Here is a 15837-nt window from a genome sequence, read left to right as displayed (position 1 = left end):
TACTGAACGCTACAGACTAATTTCCAATTTTAGTAGACTGAGATTTGCAGAACACTTTACATATTTTTTACTATTGATTTTAGAGAAAGGGGGAGAGAAAGGGAGACATCAATGTAAGGAAGAAACACTGATCAGTTGCCTCCCACACACACCCTTACCCTCTGGTGCATGGGACAACGCACCAACCGAGCCAGATCACCTATTCTAATATACAAAGACCTGTGACTGGCTGTGTCAATATTAGATGCTAAGATCCTAGGTGACCAGGATTGTCATAACCTGTTGCCAGCACCCAGACCTTTGGATGCTCACATTAGTTAACTAATTTCTCTTAAAAAAAAAAAAAATCCCCTCACAACCGAATTACACAAATCCAGAAGTACAGAAATAAAGCACCTTAGCTCAATTCAAACAGTTAACATTTCCAGTAAAACTGCAAAATGCCAATAACTTTACATACAAGAGATAAGGCCCTATAAAGGGGAATATCTCTATTAATGAGATGTGGTCTCAATTCCATCAATACTGACAAAACCAGTAAGATATTAGTCTAGACAAAGTCGATATAAACATCAAAGGTTCTTTTAAAAAGTGAGGGGAGGCCCAAAGATACATTTGTCAGTGCACACTCCTAACATAATTCACTAATTCACTCAAACATTAGGCCCTTACCATGTGCCAAGCAGTATAACCACAATGTGCAGTTGTCTGTACATGTGTAACTTATAGTCTAGTCGGAAAGACAACCAAATAATCAGAGTACCCGCTAGGCGGCCTGTGGAGCCAGGTTATCTCACAGTCAGACCTCACCACCAGGACGGTGTGGCTACCAGACTTGGCCTTCCAGGCCCATGACAGTTGTCATCAGGAAGGAAAGTCCCCGCTCTGTGATAAATCAATCTAGTTATGAGTCTTGTAGAATTATCAAGTCTGCCCCTCATTAGTTTCACCTAAGTATAACAAGAGCACCAATTACTTACAAATAGCAATAGAAAACACTTCCAAATATGATAAAACAGGAGACAATTTTAAATATTCTTTATATCTGTGCTTCAAGCTCTTCATCACTAGCACAAATTCCACTTACACTTTAGAGATGTTGAGAATTAAAATGTGAAGCACAACACCCAGAGCCTAGCATAACCCAAAATATAATGATCAATATATTTATTTTCTATGGGCAATGTAGATTTCCTTATGCACTAGGAAAAAAATAGTCTTCAATATTATCCCTCTTCTAAACCTAACCCTTACAGATGAGTTAATCAAGGTGCCGTCAAACCTTAGTGTCACTACCCCCAACAGGTTATCTCTCTGGTTAGCTCTGCTTGGGTCCTCCTGGCCTGTCTCACAAGTACAGTCAAAACCAAGAGGATTTCAGTGAAAGCGTAAGCATAATGAGCCAGGCAGCCCTAAAAACCAACCAAGTAATGCTCTGATGAGGTGACATGACCCTCAGTCTGAATACTGGATGTACAGTCTGTCAGGCCATGGATCTTTTAAAAAGATTTTATTAAAGGTCTTTATAGAGCAACATCCAGACTCCAGATCCAGCTGCCAAGGAGACCCTAAAACCAAACAAAGCACAACAGTAAGAACAGAAATTTCATCCGAGTATCGGGTTCTTTCATTTACCAAATGGGTATATACTCCCACTGAGGGTTTGCATGAAGACTAATAAACACAAAGAACTTTTAGGGGAAAAAAACCACCACAGGTGTTCTTTGTAAGGGGGTTGCTGAAGGATAATAGCTTATTACTAGCAAGAGTGCCTTGAAATTTTTGAGTAAAAAAGGACAATAAATAGAGGGAAATTCCTATTTCAAACACCGTAGTAATCAGGAATTTAAGAGACCAAGTCCAAACACCCCTCCCAAAAGAATCCTGGGTTGAAATTAAAAGGGCCCCTGGCTTTAACCAGCATTCTTCCATGTAAATTAAGTGCACTCCAATTATTATTCACCAAATGCTTACCACAGTGTGCAGAACAAGTAGTAACAGGGAGACAAAGGAACAGGGTCCCATTCCGCCCAAGGGGCTGCTAGAGACATACCTGTTATGCTGTGGGTACTGGCTGGGGCATGGCAGGCGGCTCTGGCTTTCCACCCTTCTGTTCCGAGATGGGGGTGGTGGGCAGTATCTCATCTTTGGGTTCCACAATGCTCACGTGGTCAGGCAGGGGTTTCTTAGGGCCTATCTTACCACTTGGGTCCCAAGGAAGCATGATCTTCACTTTGATGCCCAGCACACCTAAAGGACAGTTAGGACCATGGTTAGGACCCACCTGTGGTATCACCGGCCCCCACAACACAAGAGGACAGGGCAGAGGAAGAGAACAGTAAGTTACTCAAGTATCCCTGGTTCTGGTCCCTTCTCAGACAAATGCCTCTAGTCAACCAATGAATAGGACACTTTTGCAAAAGGAACCTATGCAGTGCCACAGAACATGGCACTGACAAGAACCAAGAGCAGGAGTGACCTTTCTGACTCGTCATCGTGTCATCACTGAAGGGTACACAGGAGGCTGAGACAAGGACAAGCCAACCCTTGGATCTGACTGATCTCAACAATTCACTTCAGCTAATCAATAAGCCCAAGGAGTACTAACACGCTCTGCTACTCTGAAAATGAATTCTCTAAACACCGAGGTGTGCATGGAAAACCACATCTATTCACTAAGACCCTCTGCCCTAAGAGCTACCAACTGCTCACCTTGCCTGAGCAGCACATGGCGCACGGCAGTGTCAACATAGTAGTTAACAGGGTCCCCACTGTGGATCATCAGACCATCAACAAACTTCATGGACTTAGCCCTCTGTCCTCGGAGTTTCCCAGACACCACAACCTCACAGCCTTTGGCCCCACTCTCCATGATGAACCGAAGCACTCCATAGCAGGCCCTTTGGGAAAACAAGAGACAGATATCCATTTGTGTTATCACCAAAGATAGAATCACCCAATCCCACCCCATGTTTAAAAAACATGTAACTTACTAAGTCTTCCCTGTTGTCAATGTCCCTTTAAAGGAACACCACCACCCCCCACCCCCCCAATGCCAGGTGAATTAAGTTGGCAATCTGGGGAACTGGGAGTGGTGAAGCTCAGTAACAAGTATTTAAAAATAAATAAAAGAAACCCCAAGTGAGTCTAATGTGTAACCAACGTTGAGACCCACAAATAAGATTTTTTAAAAAAAGGTTGAGGCCCACACTCAATCTCATGATTATCAAGTAGACACCCCCGCCCCCATCACTCTGAAGCAAACCTTTCCAGTCCAGTCCATCTCTGCCAACTCAGGCAAGCCATCAGTAAGAACCCAGAAGTACCCAATCACTAAGAGACCCCCTTATGGCTTACTGAAACATTCCTCAAACTCCAGAATTCATGCTCATTAGGCACCCTATCGGTTTAGGATCCTAGCTGCCTTGACTATTATTAGAACACTGGAAAAGCGTATCTAGGTCTATATAATTGATAGTAAGCCTTAAAAAATATCATGTCCCCCCACACACACACACACTTTATTCATTTAGATAATAATTGGAGCTAGCTGCAACTTTCAACAGGAAAGTAAAGAGCAGACTCACCACCATGCCCCACACCCTGTCATATAATCTCATTTAATCCTCACAAAAAAAGGGTGGTGGTATAATGATTCCCATTTAGAGACAGGAGACCCAAGGGTCTGAGAAGTTCAGTAAGCTGTTCTGGTCTCAGAACTTTCAAGTCAAACTTCAATGCAAAAGTCACCTGAAGGCTTATTCAGTCTAGCTGGGCTACACTCCCACTTGCCAAGTCAGTGGGTCTAGGTGGGGACTGAGAATTTTTTCTAACAAGTCCTCAGATGATGGCGTTGATGCTGGCCCAGGGACCAAATTTTGAGAATCACTTTTTATTGCCTGAGCAGCAATATAGATCTGGCATTCAAATCAGGTGGGCAGTCTTCTACATGTCCTTGCCTATAGCCTTTCCTACCCATCCCAACATCAACCTGCAGGCAGCGCAGCCCTGTGTCCTTCCTCTGCTGGAAAACCTCCGGGGGCTCTGCTGCAGCCCATCACTCCTCACATTACTATCTATGTACAGAGCTCGGTTCCATCGGCACTGTCTTATCTTCTAGTGCCCAGAAGAATTAACACATGATGGAACTGAGTGACTTCAACAGGAAGCCCAACCTTCCCTCTCTGAGTTCTATTTTTGTTTTACTCCCCAGGCATTCAGAACAGTTCTCCATTATAACACTGATCATTCCTTCAAAAATTTGCTTCTTGCCCAGCCAGCATGGCTCAGTGGTTGAACATCAACCTATGAACCAGAGGTCACGATTTGATTCCTGGTCAGGGCATATGCCTAGATTTTGGACTGATCCCCGGTGGGTGGTGTGCAGGCCAATCAATGATTCTCTCTCATCATTGATGTTTCTATCTCTCTCTCCCTCTCTGAAATCAACTAAAAAACATTTAAAAAAAAAAGACTTGCTTCTTTACTAGTTTTTCCTGCTACACTGCCAGTTCAACAAGGACATGGAGCCCTAGCCGGTTTGGCTCAGTGGATAGAGCAACGGCCTGCGGACTGAAAGGTCCTGGGTTCAATCCCGGTCAAGGGTACATGCCTGGGTTGCGGGCTCGATCCCGGGGCGGGGGGAGCCATGCAGGAGGCAGCTGATGAATGATTCTCTCATCATTGATGTTTCTATCTCTCCCTCTCCCTTCCTCTCTGAAACCAATAAAAATATATTTAAAAAAAATACAAGGACATGGATTGGAAATATCCTGCCATGTAGAGTTCATCTGCTGAATTAATAAAATGGCAAACACACCATATTCTGATCCGCAAAAAGGGGATACGTACTCACCTCCGCACAGCAAGGCCCCCCAGGAGTTTGTAACGCAGAGACTCTGCCTGGGCAATGGCACACAGACCTCTTGTGGCCACCTTTTCAGCATAAAGCTTGAAGAAAGAAACAAACATATATCACTATAGCATCCCTTAGTACTCCCCACACCTAGCAAACACTCAGTGACATGAACTGAACCATTCCCATTGCCCTCGCATCCCTAGCTCTTCCTACAGCCACACCAAGGAGACCGATGGGCACCCGATCCATCATGTGTATCATTACCACTCAAGGTGGATGTAAAATTCCCTAACCACCAGAACTGAGCAGAACAGGCTTGTAAAATTAAGCTTATTATGAGATCTTCAACAAAATACCAACCCATTTGTAATATTCAATGAGCATGAATAAACAGTCTTCAGTGAGAGAAGGGTTTTTACAAGTGCCATCTCCAGGCCCACAGTCATCATGGACCTAGGCCAGACCACTCACCTCCACACTGCCCTCAGGGAAGCCAAACCTCTTCTGAACCACGGCAGTCAATTCCCGAATCCGCCGACCCTTCTCACCAAGAACATTCTGCGTCCTGGGAAAGCAAAAAGCGGCAATTCACAGCTCTCACAAGGTTCCACACGTAACCTCAAATCTTCCATCTGCGGAGCAGTAAAACCTCATTCATCAGACACAAGCAAGAAGAAAGTGTGGGTGACAGGAACTACTAGTTAGATTTAAAAAATGCCGTTCATAAAAGCCAATTATTGCACTCCTAAGGCCAAATGTACTGGCTGTCCCCTTAAGCTTCCAGACCAAAACCACCTCAGTCTATGCAACATAAACGACTTTTTACCTGGTGGCCAAAATAATAATCTCTGTCCTGTTTGGCGTAACGCGGACCTCAACTCCAGAGTAGCCATCTTCGGCCAGCTCCCGGGTGAGAAACTCGTTCAGTTCGGCTTTGAAGATGCCATCAGCAACAAACTAACAAAAAAACAAAACAAAAACAGAATTCAAAGTTAGGGCGTGGGTGCAGGTTCACGTTTCCCCGCCTGGTCTTTCCGCCAATGCAACCCTCGTCCAAACTCAACCCGTCCAACAAACGGCCCCTCACCCATCGTCCAGCCCTGGTTCCGAAAGGGACGGAGCAAGCCCTTCTCAGACAAATGCCTCTTGGTCATCGTCTGGTGGCGACTCTGACCCGGGGCCCTGACCACGGCGCCGCAGGACGCAGCTCCGAGCAGGGACCACCTGGACAGCAACACCCCAGTCAGACTCGTCATCGTCTCCTCATCGAAGGGCTCTCGGGACCGTCGTTCGCACGTACACACGCCCAACAACTGCGCTCACGGGGCCCGCTGACGACTCATTCATCCGCACAGCAGGGGCCCCAGCAGGCGAGCGACGAGCCGCCCCGCCGCAGGGACGGCGCGGACCGCAGAGGCGGGACCCGGACCCGCGCTCTCGCCTGGCCGGCGTGGCCGTCTCCCAGAGGGTGCAATTCACAAAAGCGTGTGGATGTCGTTTGAACGTGGACGTAGTGTCTACGAAAAATAACCAACTTCTACAACAAACGGGCTGGAGAGCCCTTCCCGTGGGAAAGCGAAAAGGGACACGAGGGCGCGCTCTCCCGCGGACCCTCCCTCCGCTGGCCCACGGCTTCTCCCCGGAGTAATCAGCCGTCAGCAGCCCGTGCAGCTCGAGCATTTAGGGCCCGAAGGCGGCACCCAGACACGACTAGGAAGAAGGCCAGACGCCCACCCCTTCCCAAAGCCACGCTGTTGAGATCTGAAGCGACCGGCTCGGCTCACACTCTCCAGACACCACGCGTTCACTCATCGTTATTTGTTGGCCAAGAGATGCTCGCACGCGCCTTCTCCGGGGCAGGAGAGGAGCCCGGTGCTCATCTCTACTCTCCGCCCCGAACCGGCGGAAATCGTCTCCCTTTCCCCGCCACACCGCGCTCGCCTGGCTCGGGCCCCCGCACTCAATCCACCGCCATCCGCAGCCCGCGGGGATGCCTCGCGGCCCAAGCCACTTCGCCGAGCAGGGCAGGGAGCTGCGGGTCCCGACACGGCACCCCGAGAAGGCCCTGACCCGCACGGCGCCGCAATCCCCAGGGCCCCGAGCCCAGGAGCTCACCTTCCTCTTCTTGGAAATCTGCACCGCCATCTTGCCGCCGTGCGTCGCCGAAAAGAAAGGAAGTAGCTCACGGGCGGAAGTGGGTATAAAGGGCGCGGAGTGACGACGAAGAACTGCGCGACGTTGACGCCTGTGGGCGCTCCTGGGAAATGTAGTTTTTCTGGTAAGGAAGGCGTTCAGGAAAAGAGAAGAATGATGGAGACAGCTACAGAGGAAACAGGAAAGGAAGCAGATGAATCAGAACCTGGGAATTGCAGGGGAGCTTACTGTAGTTTAAAAATAAACAACGTGAGGCGCAGAGATGAAAATGACAAGTGTAAACTCACAGAACAACAGAGTTCAACAAGCGCTAAATCCTGGCCTCTACACTCCACACTGGAATGAAAATAGACTGAAAGTCTTTGGTGAAATTCATTTAGGACCCCAGCTCTTTCAGACTGTTTTCCTTCCCTCCGTTCCAACTGATATCTAACATTTATTAAGTATTCTAAAGGCTGTTGTATGTCCTGTATATTATTAACTAATTTACCCCTAGGCTTCACTTTCTTAAAGTCTGTTACAACTTGTAACAAGAAGTACTAAAGTAGTGGCTCATGGGTTCACAATTATTTTTCAATAAAAAATATTTCCCTCTGTATTTTACTATGAAAATTTCCAAGTGCACAGAAAAGTTGAAAGAATTTTGCAGTGCACACCCATATACGAATTAAGTGCTGCCATGAACATTTTTGCTATATTTGATTTATCACATATTTATCCACCCCTCTATTCACCCACCAATGCACTTTTTGATACATTTCAAAGTAAGTTGCAGACATCAGTACACTTCACCCCTAAACATTTCAACAGTTTCATGTTAAATTTGGATAGTTTGCCTAAATTTAAAATCAGGAGATACTATTTTAGGTTACTCTTTAAAATACAGAAAGATCTAGCAACATATCAGGTCTACATTTCCTTATAACTACGCTCTCCTTCCCTGTTAGATGGCAAAGGGCTTTCCCCTGTGCCACAGTCCCTGGCAGCTTCATTCACTTCTTGTCTGATCCTTGAAGACATTTGTGCTTTTCTCCAGCACTAATACAATTTTTAGGCAAAGACCTGTCTTATAATCATGGAATTAATGGTGTTCTAGGGTGGGGGAACTGAGCAGAGGGACAAGAGGAGATGAAAAGAAGTGGATGAACCAAAAAGATAGATAGGTTGTGGACCTGATGTGTCTTGATGATGGACTGAGGTTGAAGGGGGAGAACTGAGAATGATGCCCAGGTTTCTGACTCCAGTGGTGGATGCTTGGTGACAATCCTCACTGAGATGAGGAACCCAGAGACAGGTATTTTTCTTCATGTGTCATCTTCCTCTGCTCTTTACTCTCTTCTTCATCAAGCTCCATGGTCTGTTAACACATTGGTGCCAGGCTGCTAAAATCTCAACCCTGATGACTCTGATTACCTGACTTTGCTATGCCCTCACTTGGGATATGGGAGAGAGTCTGGCTTTGTGCAGCAACCTTTTGCAGCAAGGATTCAGAATCTGGATAGTGCAAATGGATATACTAGATAAGAAATATAAATTTAGGAAGTATTGAGGGGAGCCAGGCAGAGACCTACTCTCTAGTGGAGTGGCTCCCTGAATCTCTGGACCCATAGCTTTTTATTTACTAGAATACACATTTGCCCTTTAGCAAAGCAAACAGACATTTCAATGGTAAGGTTTGGCAAACAATAAAGGATTATCAGGTTAGGGCCATGGTTGGCAAACTGCAGCTCGTGAGCCACATGCGGCTCTTTGGCCCCTTGAGTGTGGCTCTTCCTAAGCCTTAGGAGTACCCTAATTAAGTTAATAACAATGTACCTACCTATATATTTTAAGTTTAAAAAATTTGGCTCTCAAAAGAAATTTCAATCGTTGTACTGTTGATATTTGGCTCTGTTGACTAATGAGTTTGCCGACCACTGGGTTAGGGAATTGCCTTCAGCCATTCAGCCAGCAGCAAGTAATATAATGCTGATTCTCAGCCCTTGCTAAATATCAAAGTCCATTAGCCTTCTGTCGGACCTCTCAAATTTACATGTCAACTGCTTTTTGGTCTTTGCCTCCAGCAACTTTGCATACTGTAGTCAGAATATTTCCTCATTCAGTTATGCCCCTCGTTCTCTCACAGTGCTTACTATAATCTTTGTCAAATCAGAACCTCCTCCTCATTCTCAGCAGTCAACCTCCCTCCTAACTTATTACCCCCAAAATAGGTTGTACAGTCAAGAACTGCCTCTCACCTATCCTGTAGCTGTATGTTTCCTTGGCCAGCCTTCTCTTTTTCCCTCCCTGCTCAAGGAAGAGACCCTCTTCTTGCCCAAGGTAAGTCTCCCCTGTGTGTTTTAGTTTAAGTTTAGTTCTGTTCCTTTGAGACCTTGTATTAGCAATCAAGCTCTACCTTTCAGGTGATATCCTCCTTTACTGGCTCTTCCTTCCCCATCCCTTGTGTTAAATATGTCCAGGGTTGTGATTCCCCTCGTTGCCCCTAGTTGTAGGACAAATGTTAAAAGATTTCTTTTTACTGCTTTTGTATTATTGCTTTAGGACTCACACTTCCAATATCCCTACTTACAAGAAAAATAAGACCCAGAGTACGAAGGATGTGAGAAAACGAGCATCCTCACACTGTAGGTGGAATGTGAACTGGGCTTCTTTTTTGAGGGCAGCTTGATGGTAACCACCATAATTTAAGATATAGATTCCCTTTGGCCCAGCAAATGCATTCCTTTTTATCTACTCCAGAAAAACACCTGCACAAATATACATAGAGTTAGTTGAATGCAAGAATGCGTGTTATAGCACTATTAGGAATAGTGAAAAAATAAATTAAGAATAGCTCCACAGCCCCTCAGTAGAGAAGTGGTTATTGAATTTTATGTAGTGATTAAAAAGAATGATGTGACTGTATGTACACACATGAAAAGAGCATCAAGAAATATCACTATGGCCCAACTGGCATGGCTCAGTGGTTGAGCATCGACCTATGAACCAGGAGTCACGGTTCAATTCCTGGTCAGGGTACATGCCTGGCTTGCAGGCTTGATTCCCCAGTGGAGGGCATGCAAGAGGCAGCCAATCAATGATTCTCTCTCATCACTGATGTTTCTATCTCTCTCTCCTCCCTTTCTCTTTGAAATCAATAAAAATATATTTTAAAAAATAAAGAAAGAAATATCACTATGTGACAAAACCTAGTTGCAGAACAATATAAACTGTATAATACTGATGTACAATAAATAAAACATTATGCATGTAAATGCACATAAGGATAAATAGCCAACTGACAGATAACCAATCTTACTTCTGGGAATGGAGTAGTTTGGCGGGGAGGTTAAGGGGCAATCTATTTTATTGCTCAACTGTTTAAAAAATATTTTTTTATTGATTTTTAACAGAGAGGAAGGGAAAGGGATAAAGAGTTAGAAACACCGATGAGGGAGAAACACCAATCAGCTGCCTCCTGAACGCCCCCTACTGGGGATCGAGCCGCAACTAAGATACATGCCCTTGACCAGAAATGAACTTTGGACTCTTCAGTGGGGGGGGGGGGGGGGAGGGGGGGGTCGACATTCTATCCACTGAGCCAAACCCATCAGGGCTCAACTTTTTTTTTTTAGAATAAAAATATATTCATACATTCCTTGTAAAATTGAAAATGAATAAAAAAAAATGCAGGGACCTCATTTCTGATTATGTGGCCACTTGTGAAACAATGTGAATTGGCTCAGCCTCTAACACCAAATCCCATAATCCTTGCTTTTGAAAGCTCAGGATAAAGAAAAGCTTATTCTCTTTATCAGACTATAAATCTGTCTGATACAGTAGCCGCTGGCCTCACAGGGCTACGAAGTACCTGAAAGGTTGCTGCTCTAAGGGGAAAATTGTTCTATGTGTAAACAAACCAGATTTCAAAGTGTGAAAAAGGAATATCTCAATAATTTTTGTATTGATTACATGTTAAAACAATAGCATTTTATTTATTTTTTAAAATATATTTTTATTTATATTTTTACAGAGAGGAAGGGAGAGGGATAGAGAGTTAGAAATATCAATGAGAGAGAAACATCGATCAGCTGCCTCCTGCACACTCCCCACTGGGGATGTGCAAACAACCAAGGTACATGCCCTTGACCAGATCGAACCTGGGACCCTTCAGTGTTGGGGTCCACCCCCAGCCGTTCCCATAGGTGTGGATGGAGTCGGTGAAGAAGGAATTTTTTTTTTTTTACCATTTATGCAGATTTGCTTTATTCAGATCTATTCCTGTTCATTTTACCCATGAATCCTTACAGGTTCAGTTCAATCGCAAGAAACAAACTGCTGGACAAGCGTCATGTTTCCCTCATGAAGACTGTTTTGTCTTGGAAGGTGTTCCTCTTCCTTCAGCTTCTAGCGATGACGATACTCGCGCTCTCGGCCTCGGTCCCGATCTCGGTCATGATGTCTCTCTCTTCCTCTGCTTCTCTCTCTATAACAGTCATCATGACGATCTCTACTGCGGGATTTATGGCGCCGACGCTTTTCTCGTGATCTACTATGGTCCCTCTCTCTCGATCGTTCACGTCTTGATCCAGAACCATAAGACTTGGATTCAATTCCATGAAGGCAAAATTGCAAAGAGCTAATAAGAAATTTGCAACGATCATCAGCAGATACTTTGGATTGTTTAATTAAAGAAATTGCAGTTACCAATGCCTCAATTGCACTCCCGTAATCACCAGTGCTGGCATCAGACACGGCTCTTGAAATAGCACTGCTTGAGACTGCCCTATTTCTATTCATGATTTCTTCAAACTCAGCTTCACTCAGTGGAGTTCTTGCTGTATCCATTTCCCTTCCAGGAGGCCCATAGTCACCCCTATCATATGGCAGAACCTGACCAGGTGGAGGTGGACCTGGTGGACCTGGAGGACCTAAGGGTGGACGTGGTGGAGTCTGTCCAGCTGGAAAAGGTGGGGGTAGCCCTCCTGGCCAAGGAAATCTGTTCCCACCGGGAACAGCCCCTGGAAAACGGCCCCGTCCTCTACCACCTTGTGGAAATGCTGCACGTGAACTGCCTCCTGGAGGACCAGCTTTGCCCTCCCCAGACATTTGTCCTGATTGTGTAGTTTTCCTGGTCCGCATGCCAAATTGACTCAGGAACTGTTTATTGCTTGGAGTTACAACAGGATTCTGACCATGAAGTTCTCTTTTAGGCAACAGATCCATTAACTTTTTTGAGGATGCTTCAGATCCAACACCAACAAGGGCAAACCCCTTTGATTGGCCATTTGCTCGGTTTTCCAAAAACTTTATCTCCAAAATATCATTTACTCCCAAAGAATGCACTGCTTCAGTTAAGTCTTCGTCTGTTGTCCACCATGTTAGATTTCCGATATATAATGCAATTCTCTTTCCCGTATATGTATAGACAACATTCGGTGCTGCTCCTTTACCCACATCATCACCAACAGCTGGTGGGAGAATATCCATGTAATCCTGGTGTTCTGGGGCATCTCCATTATTTGCGGATGGAGAGATGACATCATCATACAAATCTATCTGATCATGCCCACCATATTCAGCTTCCTGGTTGAACTCTTCGCCTACATCCGAGTAAATGTCTATGTGGTCCACACCGTCCGCCATCTTCCCTCGGCCTCGGCCACCGCCGCCGCCACGGCCGCCTCCTGCAGGTCTAGAGGTTCCCAAGGGTGTGGATGGAGTCGGTGAAGAAGGAAGGACACTGCAACAGCGTTCAGTTGATCAGCAGCCTAGCCATGTTCTCTTGCTAGGTTCTCCAGCCAGGTTCTGTTCTTATTTCTCCTGTTACATCTGTATTTATACCAGTTGATTTTAATCCTATCCATTCTATTCCAAAGTTTACGGCGTTTCTTATCCCCATTCCAGGGAGTAAAGATTATGTAGCTTAAGTGTGATTGTTCGTAGTTAAAGTGATTAACTACCCGCCTGGCACTTAGTTAAGGGGTTTTACTGATAAAAAATCCCCACCTGGGGAAACAACCTTTCTTGGTTAAAACACATAGTGCTAAGGGGAGTGTTATGGGTTGGCTCAGCGAGATAGACCACCGACTCAGATTTTAAATTTAAGAGCCTTTATTAAGCTAGCCAGCTGACCACAGCCCGTACCTTCCCCCTCTGGGAAGCCTCGCGGCATGTGGCAGAGATCAAGGGTGCAGTATGATCCTTTATAGCAAAACAGTGTTAAAAAAAATACAAAGCATTTCATTAGCTGTTCCTTAGAAGTTCACAGAAGGTTTATAAGCACAAAGCGGGGGGTAAACAGAGTCACACCTGGCTGGAGCATATCATAACACATTGTTTTTCTAAGACAATCTAGCAATTTTTCTTCCATGGTTCCTAACCCTAATACAATCCTTCTCCATATCCTGACAACACAATCCTTCCTCATACATCCCCCTCCCTCCGAGCACATTCAATTTCTCATGTCTCATTTCCTCCCCTTAGCACATTCTGTAACATTCTGTAACCCTTCCATGGCGCAGTCCCTCACCCTAGCACAGGGAGCAAACATATTAAGAACAGTATGCCTTGCCCTAAGCGGTTTGACTCAGTGGATAGAGCGTCAGCCTGCGGACTGAAAGGTCCCAGGTTTGATTCCAGTCAAGGGCATTTACCTTGGTTGCGGGCACATCCCCAATAGGGGGTATGCAGGAGGCAGCTGATTGATGTTTCTCTCTCATCTATGGTTCTAACTCTCTATCCCTCTCCCTTCTTCTCTGTAAAAAATCAATAAAATATATATTTAAAAAAAAGAACAGTATGCCAGATATGCCAGGTCCCTTGAAACATAAGCTGTGCAGATGTTTCTTCCCTGCAGCGACTGTGTCAAGCAGGAAGGGTTCCTGAGTCAATGTGGCATGCGGACCGGGAAAACTACACAATCAGGACAAATGTCTGGGGAGGGTAAAGCTGGTCCTCCAGGAGGCAGTTCACGTGCAGCATTTCCACAAGGTGGTAGAGGACGGGGCCGTTTTCCAGGGGCTGTTCCCGGTGGGGACAGATTTCCTTGTCCAGGAGGGCCACCCCCACCTTTTCCAGCTGGACAGACTCCACCACGTCCACCCTTAGGTCCTCCAGGCCCACCAGGTTCACCTCCACCTGGTCAGGTTCTGCCTCCTCCTTTAGCTGGGCCTCCTAATCAAGGAGATTGCCTTCCACCGCCATTTCCAGGCTATGGCCCCCCTCCTGGGCCACTACCTCCACAACAGGGACCACCTCCACCTCCAGGCCCCTTTACACCTCGTCCACCTGGTCCTCTTGGGCCACCCCTTACACTTGCTCCTCCTCCGCATCTTCCTGGACCACCTCCAGGTGCCCCACCGCCAGCTCCACATGTGAACCCAGCTTTCTTTCCTCCACCAACTAACAGCGGCATGCCTACATCAGATAGTCGGGGTCCACCACCAACAGATCCATATGGCCGACCTCCGCCATATGATAGGGGTGACTATGGGCCTCCTGGAAGGGAAATGGATACAGCAAGAACTCCACTGAGTGAAGCTGAGTTTGAAGAAATCATGAATAAAAATAGGGCAATCTCAAGCAGTGCTATTTCAAGAGCCGTGTCTGATGCCAGCACTGGTGATTATGGGAGTGCAATTGAGGCACTGGTAACTGCAACTTCTTTAATTAAACAATCCAAAGTATCTGCTGATGATCGTTGCAAATTTCTTATTAGCTCTTTGCAATTTTGCCTTCATGGAATTGAATCCAAGTCTTATGGTTCTGGATTAAGACGTGAACGATCGAGAGAGAGGGACCATAGTAGATCACGAGAAAAGCGTCAGCACCATAAATCCTGCAGTAGAGATCGTCAGGATGATTATTATAGAGAGAGAAGCAGAGGAAGAGAGAGACATCATGACCGAGATCGGGACCGAGACCGAGACCATGAGTATCGTCATCGCTAGAAGCTGAAGGAAGAGGAACACCTTCCAAGACAAAACAGTCTTCATGAGGGAAACATGATGCTTGTCCAGCAGTTTGCTTCTTGCGATTGAACTGAACCTATAAGGATTCATGGGTAAAATGAACAGGAATAGATCTGAATAAAGCAAATCTGCGTAAATGGTAAAAAAAAAAAAAAAAATTCCTTCTTCACCGACTCCATCCACACCTATGGGAACGGCTGGGGCTGGACCCCAACACTTATGTTGACAACCTCATAGGATTTCTATGATTGAATTAAATGTTATCTTTAAAGCACCCAGCTCAGGGAAAGTATTAGTAAAATGGGACAGATTATCATCACTCTTAGTGCAAATTAACAACTTGGCATTTAGGTTTACATTAATCTTCAGTGGTTTTGGTTAGGGTGAGTCACCTCACCAAGTACTACCCAACACTAACACCTGGGCTCTTACCTCTGCTCTTTACAATGGACACACACACACATACACAGCACAATTTGACTACAAGCAAAAGAACCATCCTATATAATACAAACTTAATATGCTAAGTGTCTGACCATTCAACTGTTTGACCAGTTGCTATGATGCACACTGACCACCAGGGGGCAGACGCTCCGACCAGTAGGTTAGCTTGCTGCTGGGGTCCCGCCAATCTGGACTGGGCAAGACTGGCCAGACTCACCCTGGAGCCTTCCCGCTCCCTGATCGTGCACCCGGTGGGGTCCCTCGTCTGGCCTGCGCCCTCTTGCAACCCGGGACTCCTCAGGATGTGGAGAGCCAGTCCCCCCCGCCCCCATCCCCTTAGGCAGGCGAGGGACCCCTCTGCGCACGATCATGCACTGAGCTCTAGTACTACTCTAAGTACTGGGCAGAGAACTTCCTTAAAGGATGATG

General features: G+C 45.9%; 1 protein-coding gene, 2 non-coding genes and 2 pseudogenes across 3 annotated transcripts; 1 reads left to right on the top strand and 4 right to left on the bottom strand.

Annotated features, from left to right (window-relative positions):
- Positions 1 to 1494: 1494 nt before the first annotated feature.
- On the bottom strand, positions 1495 to 7113 carry RPS3 (ribosomal protein S3). Its single transcript, XM_006102877.3, has 7 exons — positions 6974 to 7113; positions 5685 to 5815; positions 5330 to 5423; positions 4856 to 4950; positions 2713 to 2900; positions 2054 to 2250; positions 1495 to 1568 (listed from the first exon to the last, which is right to left on the bottom strand). Exons 1-6 carry the CDS (start codon positions 7001 to 7003, stop codon positions 2057 to 2059), a joined length of 732 nt encoding a protein of 243 aa, XP_006102939.1. The 5' UTR covers positions 7004 to 7113; the 3' UTR covers positions 1495 to 1568; positions 2054 to 2056.
- LOC111823267 lies at positions 2370 to 2511 on the bottom strand. The gene has a single exon (XR_002826294.1). It is a non-coding gene; the product is annotated as a small nucleolar RNA SNORD15 (small nucleolar RNA).
- Positions 5985 to 6130, bottom strand: LOC111823268. The gene has a single exon (XR_002826295.1). It is a non-coding gene; the product is annotated as a small nucleolar RNA SNORD15 (small nucleolar RNA).
- Positions 7114 to 11398: 4285 nt separating the features above from the next.
- LOC102430257 lies at positions 11399 to 12681 on the bottom strand (annotated as a pseudogene).
- Positions 12682 to 12708: 27 nt separating this feature from the next.
- Positions 12709 to 14943, top strand: LOC102433824 (annotated as a pseudogene).
- The last annotated feature ends 894 nt before the right edge of the window (positions 14944 to 15837 follow it).

This window comes from Myotis lucifugus, unplaced genomic scaffold, assembly GCF_000147115.1.
Source record: "Myotis lucifugus unplaced genomic scaffold, Myoluc2.0 scaffold_437, whole genome shotgun sequence".
Lineage (NCBI taxonomy): Eukaryota > Metazoa > Chordata > Mammalia > Chiroptera > Vespertilionidae > Myotis > Myotis lucifugus.
Note: the sequence above shows the minus strand (reverse complement) of the source record. Positions and strands in the feature narration are given on the sequence as shown.

What these genes read in the sequence shown, in the direction of transcription:
- RPS3 (XM_006102877.3), bottom strand. Translation starts at nt 7,003, where the DNA reads ATGGCGGTGCAGATTTCCAAGAAGAGGAAG. An exon ending in AGATTTCCAAGAAGAGGAAG is followed by an intron (nt 5,816 to 6,973) that starts GTGAGCTCCTGG and finishes TTTTTTTGTTAG; the next exon opens with TTTGTTGCTGATGGCATCTT. An exon ending in CCATGTGCTGCTCAGGCAAG is followed by an intron (nt 2,251 to 2,712) that starts GTGAGCAGTTGG and finishes ACTGTCCTTTAG; the next exon opens with GTGTGCTGGGCATCAAAGTG.